Raw genomic sequence first — 4,943 nt, forward strand, 5'->3', positions numbered from 1 at the left:
CTGACGCAACCTCTCGCACCCAAAAAAGTAAACTTAAAAAAAAAAAGAAGTTGGCATGGCTGTGGAGACGAGCGCAGGAGACTTTAAAATATTATCTTACACTGGAAATTACACCTATGGAACAAATCTTTACAATATGAATATGTCTGTAGATACATTGGCAAATATGAGCAGAAAATTGTTAAAACACAACCCAAACCCATCCTCCACCTCGCTGTCATTCTGAGTGAATGAATGAATAAAAACTGAAGTCGTCCGTGATTGAGGAAGGTTTCTTTTTGTCATTTTTTTTGTTCTTTTTTTTTTTTTTGGTAGTTTTTGTTCTTTTTTTTGTTGTTTGTTCTTCTCATGTACTTATTAATCTGCCCTTTAACGATGACGCGTCTCCGTCGGGGGCCGCTCTGAAAGGAAGTCATTTTTTTGTGAATTTTTTAACGATTTATTCATAGCTCCTCCGTTGCCGCAGCGACCGAGAGGATTAAGTGTTTCCCACGATTGGCTCGTCGCAGAGTCCTCAAAATGTCCCGGGGGCCAATGGAGCGTCCTTTTCCAGTTGGAAGGAGGGGTCCCCCCGCCGGCTGGGAGGAGCTAGGGGTCGACGTCTTCCAGGTCGCTCTTTGAGTCGCCGAGCATCATGGGAGACTCCGACCCCTGGGAGAGACACAGGTAAAAATAACAGGGTTGGTACACACCTGAACCAATAAAGTCACGACTAAATGCTTAAATAAGTCAAAGGTTATTCAATAATGTTTGATTCAGTTCAAGATCAATTCTAATCGTATAAATAAACACATGTCAAGACTTAGTAATTATTATATATAACCAAGAAATGTGATGTTTTTTGTGAGGAGAAGGAACCGGTGGGATTATGACTTCCACACAACGCACTGATTATCGGGAGGATTCATGCAAGAAAGAGTCTCGACAGGCTTGAGCTGCGTGGGCATCCTGTCAGACACAGCGGGGGGCCCAGAAGAACCGGGCCCTTTAATAGCAACCGTGGGAGGCAACACAACTGCCCTTTACAGCTTCTGACAGAAGCTCGGGACGATGTCCCATTCTTAGTTCCCCCCCCCCCCTCCTCTGGTCTCTGTGAGCTGCTGTAATGAGACACGTTAAAAAAAAATGTCCGCCTCACCTGTCGGAGGCTGCGGTCGGCGTTTTCATTGGCCGGGCTGCCGTCGGAGCCGTTGCTGCTGCCGGACTGCTCCTTCTCGTTCAGCAGCGCGGTGGCGTAGGCCAAGGTATCCTGCGGGGGTTTGACGCACAAGACAAGGAAACGGGAGTGAGTCATGGAGGAGGAACCTCATATCATGTATTTATGTGTGTGTGTGTGTGTGTGTGTGTGTGTGTACCTGTGCAGAGATGGTACGCTGGAAGGTTTTGTTGGTGGACGTCTCATTGGAGACGTTGCTCTGTGGAGTCCAGTAGTGTTCAGTCATCTGAGGGCAGAGAGAATATGAATAAGTATTTACCTTTTGCTAATTTAATGCTCTGAAAAATATACAGTTAAAACAGTTATAACGTCATGTATAAACTGTTAAAATGGTTATAAAGTCATGTAATAACTGTTAAAATAGTTATAACGTCATGTATAAACTGTTAAAATGGTTATAACGTCATGTATAAACTGTTAAAATGGTTATAACGTCATGTATAAACTGTTAAAATAGTTATAACGTCATGTATAAACTGTTAAAATGGTTATAAAGTAATGTATAAACTGTTAAAATGGTTATAACGTCATATATAAACTGTTAAAATAGTTATAACGTCATGTATAACTGTTAAAAGAGTTCTGGTCTCTAACCTCGTCGTTTCTCGTCATTCTAAAAGTTTTAAAAAAATACCTAAAAAACTAAACGCATTTCTTTGACATATAGTTTGGGTAACTCAGTAATTTCGAAGCTTGCCTTTTTTTGCAGCCACTGCACTGCCCAACTCCAGTGACCAGACAAGTCCTTGAAGTAATCTTTGGCTGGAGCACACCTGGAGGGAGGAAGAAAAGGAGGCTCAGAGTACATCAAAGACAAACTGCTCCTGGACAACTTGACTTCTGAGCCTCAGACAAACTCACTTCTGGGCCAACGTGACCAGGAACTTCACACACTGGTAGCAGCGCCTGCTGTCCACGTTGTTGCTCTGGTGCATCAAAGCTGAGAAGAAAAAGAACGTTTTTACACATTCAATGAAGTCATTCAATGACCGAGATGCACCGATCTTACAAGATTGACTCTGCTCCATGTGTTAAAGCTGCATTCTCTCTCCTGACCACCAGGGGGCGACTCCTCTGGTTGTATAGAAGTCTATGCTTTATGTGTTCAAGCTGCATTCTCTCTCCTGACCACCAGGGAGCGACTCCTCTGGTTATATAGAAGTCTATGCTTCATGTGTTAAAGCTGCATTCTCTCTACTGACCACCAGGGGGCGACTCCTCTGGTTGTATAGAAGTATATGCTTCGTGTGTCAAAGCTGCATTCTCTCTCCTGACCACCAGGGGGCGACTCCTCTGGTTGTATAGAAGTCTATGCTTCATGTGTTAAAGCTGCATTCTCTCTCCTGACCACCAGGGGGCGACTCCTCTGGTTGTATAGAAGTCTATGCTTTATGTGTTAAAGCTGCATTCTCTCTCCTGACCACCAAGGGTGTGACTCCTCTGGTTGTATAGAAGTCTATGCTTCATGTGTAAAAGCTGCATTCTCTCTACTGAACACCAGGGGGCGACTCCTCTGATTGTATAGAAGTCTATGCTTCATGTGTAAAAGCTGCATTCTCTCTACTGAACACCAGGGGGCGACTCCTCTGGTTGTATAGAAGTCTATGCTTCATGTGTTAAAGCTGCATTCTCTCTCCTGACCTCCAGGGGGCGACTCCTCTGGTTGTATAGAAGTCTATGCTTCATGTGTTAAAGCTGCATTCTCTCTCCTGACCACCAGGAGGCGACTCCTCTGGTTGTATAGAAGTCTATGCTTCATGTGTTAAAGCTGCATTCTCTCTACTGACCACCAGGGGGCGACTCCTCTGGTTGTATAGAAGTATATGCTTCGTGTGTCAAAGCTGCATTCTCTCTCCTGACCACCAAGGGTGTGACTCCTCTGGTTGTATAGAAGTCTATGCTTCATGTGTTAAAGCTGCATTCTCTCTCCTGACCACCAGGGGGCGACTCCTCTGGTTGTATAGAAGTCTATGCTTCATGTGTAAAAGCTGCATTCTCTCTATTGAACACCAGGGGGCGACTCCTCTGGTTGTATAGAAGTCTATGCTTCATGTGTTAAAGCTGCATTCTCTCTCCTGACCTCCAGGGGGCGACTCCTCTGGTTGTATAGAAGTCTATGCTTCATGTGTTAAAGCTGCATTCTCTCTCCTGACCACCAGGAGGCGACTCCTCTGGTTGTATAGAAGTCTATGCTTCATGTGTTAAAGCTGCATTCTCTCTCCTGAACACCAGGGGGCGACTCCTCTGGTTGTATAGAAGTCTATGCTTCATGAGTTAAAGCTGCATTCTCTCTCCTGAGCACCAGGGGGCGACTCCTCTGGTTGTATAGAAGTCTATGCTTCTTGTGTTAAAGCTGCATTCTCTCTCCTGACCACCAGGGAGCGACTCCTCTGGTTGTATAGAAGTCTATGCTCCGTGTGTCAAAGCTGCATTCTCTCTCCTGACCACCAGGGGGCGACTCCTCTGGTTGTATAGAAGTCTATATAAATGACTCTACTTCTCTTGATGTATTCCCTCAGTAAACATTGTAAACATTAGTTTTTGGTCTCAATCTCTAGTTTCAAGTCTTCTTCAATACAGCGTGATGTTCATTTAGTAAAATATGGTCATTCAGAGTCAAACAGACCATAAAGCAGAAGATGCTTTAGGGGCGGGGCTACAAGGTGATTGACATGGCAGTCGTCCAAGATGCCGACGGTGAAGACGCAAACTGATGACCGGCTGTGACATTTATGGAGGAAAATAGTCACACACAAAAAAAGAAGTGCAGAGTCATACCTAAAAGGCCTTTCTCCGACTCGAAGGCGTACTTGAGCCTCTGCGTCTGCAGCGGGTCCTCCATTACCTGGAAGACGTAACGCAGGTTAGCGGTCGCTAGCGTCACGAGGCGCTCGTATCTCTCAGTGGTCGTGAACTCACCAGCAGCTCCTGAAGCATCTGAAACACGTTCTTCAGCTCGTGAGGCGGCGCGGTCTCCAGCTGCGTCTACGAGAGGCAGAAGACGTTAGAACTCGCTACCCCGTCAGCAGCGAGAGCTCGTTTGTTGTTGTTGTTGTTGTCATTGTTGTTGTCGTCGTTATGCATTTACCTTGAGCAGCTGCAGCACGCCGAGGGAGAAGGGCTCGTTACAGTAAGAAGAGTAGGTCACCATCTCTATCAGGAGGGACAGCGGACCCGACAGCTCCCGCATGGCGAACATCACCTGCAAAAAGAAAAAGAGGTTCTTCTACATCCCAGAATGACGCAGAACGTTGTGTTTTTTGTTTGTTTGTTTGTTTGTTTACCTCTAGAAGGTACGGCTGTCCCTCCGGAGTGAAGAGCGAGGCCAGGATGTCGGCGTGGAGGGGGAGGAGCTGGGTGGAGGCCGGCACACAGCTCACACGCAGTTTAAACCCTCCAGGAGCTGCACGGGGGGGACAAGGAGAACGTTAAGGGGGGGGGAGAAGGAGAACGTTACGGGGGGGGGGGGAGAAGGAGAACGTTAAGGTAGGGGGACAAGGAGAACGTTAAGGGGGGGGGGGGGGGGGAGAAGGAGAACGTTAAGGGGGGGGGGGGGAGAAGGAGAACGTTAAGGTAGGGGGACAAGGAGAACGTTAAGGGAAGGGGAGAAGGAGAACGTTAAGGGGGGGGGGGGAGAAGGAGAACGTTAAGGGAGGGGAGAAGGAGAACGTTAAGGTAGGGGGACAAGGAGAATGTTAAGGGAGGGGGGGGGAGAAGGAGAACGTTA

At 46.8% G+C, this 4,943-nt stretch overlaps 1 protein-coding gene across 7 annotated transcripts in view; it reads right to left on the bottom strand.

Annotated features, from left to right (window-relative positions):
* Nucleotides 1-296: 296 nt before the first annotated feature.
* Nucleotides 297-4,943, bottom strand: part of usp24 (ubiquitin specific peptidase 24) — a 43,011-nt gene continuing 38,364 nt past the window's right edge. For 6 of the 7 annotated variants that reach the window (XM_034529931.1, XM_034529930.1, XM_034529927.1 and 3 more), the window contains 9 exons: nt 4,501-4,619; nt 4,305-4,418; nt 4,136-4,201; nt 3,995-4,061; nt 2,078-2,156; nt 1,914-1,989; nt 1,356-1,442; nt 1,139-1,249; nt 297-651 (listed from right to left, as the gene is read on the bottom strand). In XM_034529931.1, the coding sequence (XP_034385822.1) occupies nt 589-651; nt 1,139-1,249; nt 1,356-1,442; nt 1,914-1,989; nt 2,078-2,156; nt 3,995-4,061; nt 4,136-4,201; nt 4,305-4,418; nt 4,501-4,619 (782 nt within the window). In that variant the 3' untranslated portion in view covers nt 297-588. Of the gene's footprint in view, nt 652-1,138; nt 1,250-1,355; nt 1,445-1,913; nt 1,990-2,077; nt 2,157-3,994; nt 4,062-4,135; nt 4,202-4,304; nt 4,419-4,500; nt 4,620-4,943 lie in introns of those variants that run through there. The other variant, XR_004609338.1, reaches the window with a different exon arrangement.

This window comes from Cyclopterus lumpus, chromosome 4, assembly GCF_009769545.1.
Source record: "Cyclopterus lumpus isolate fCycLum1 chromosome 4, fCycLum1.pri, whole genome shotgun sequence".
Taxonomy (NCBI): Eukaryota; Metazoa; Chordata; class Actinopteri; order Perciformes; family Cyclopteridae; genus Cyclopterus; species Cyclopterus lumpus.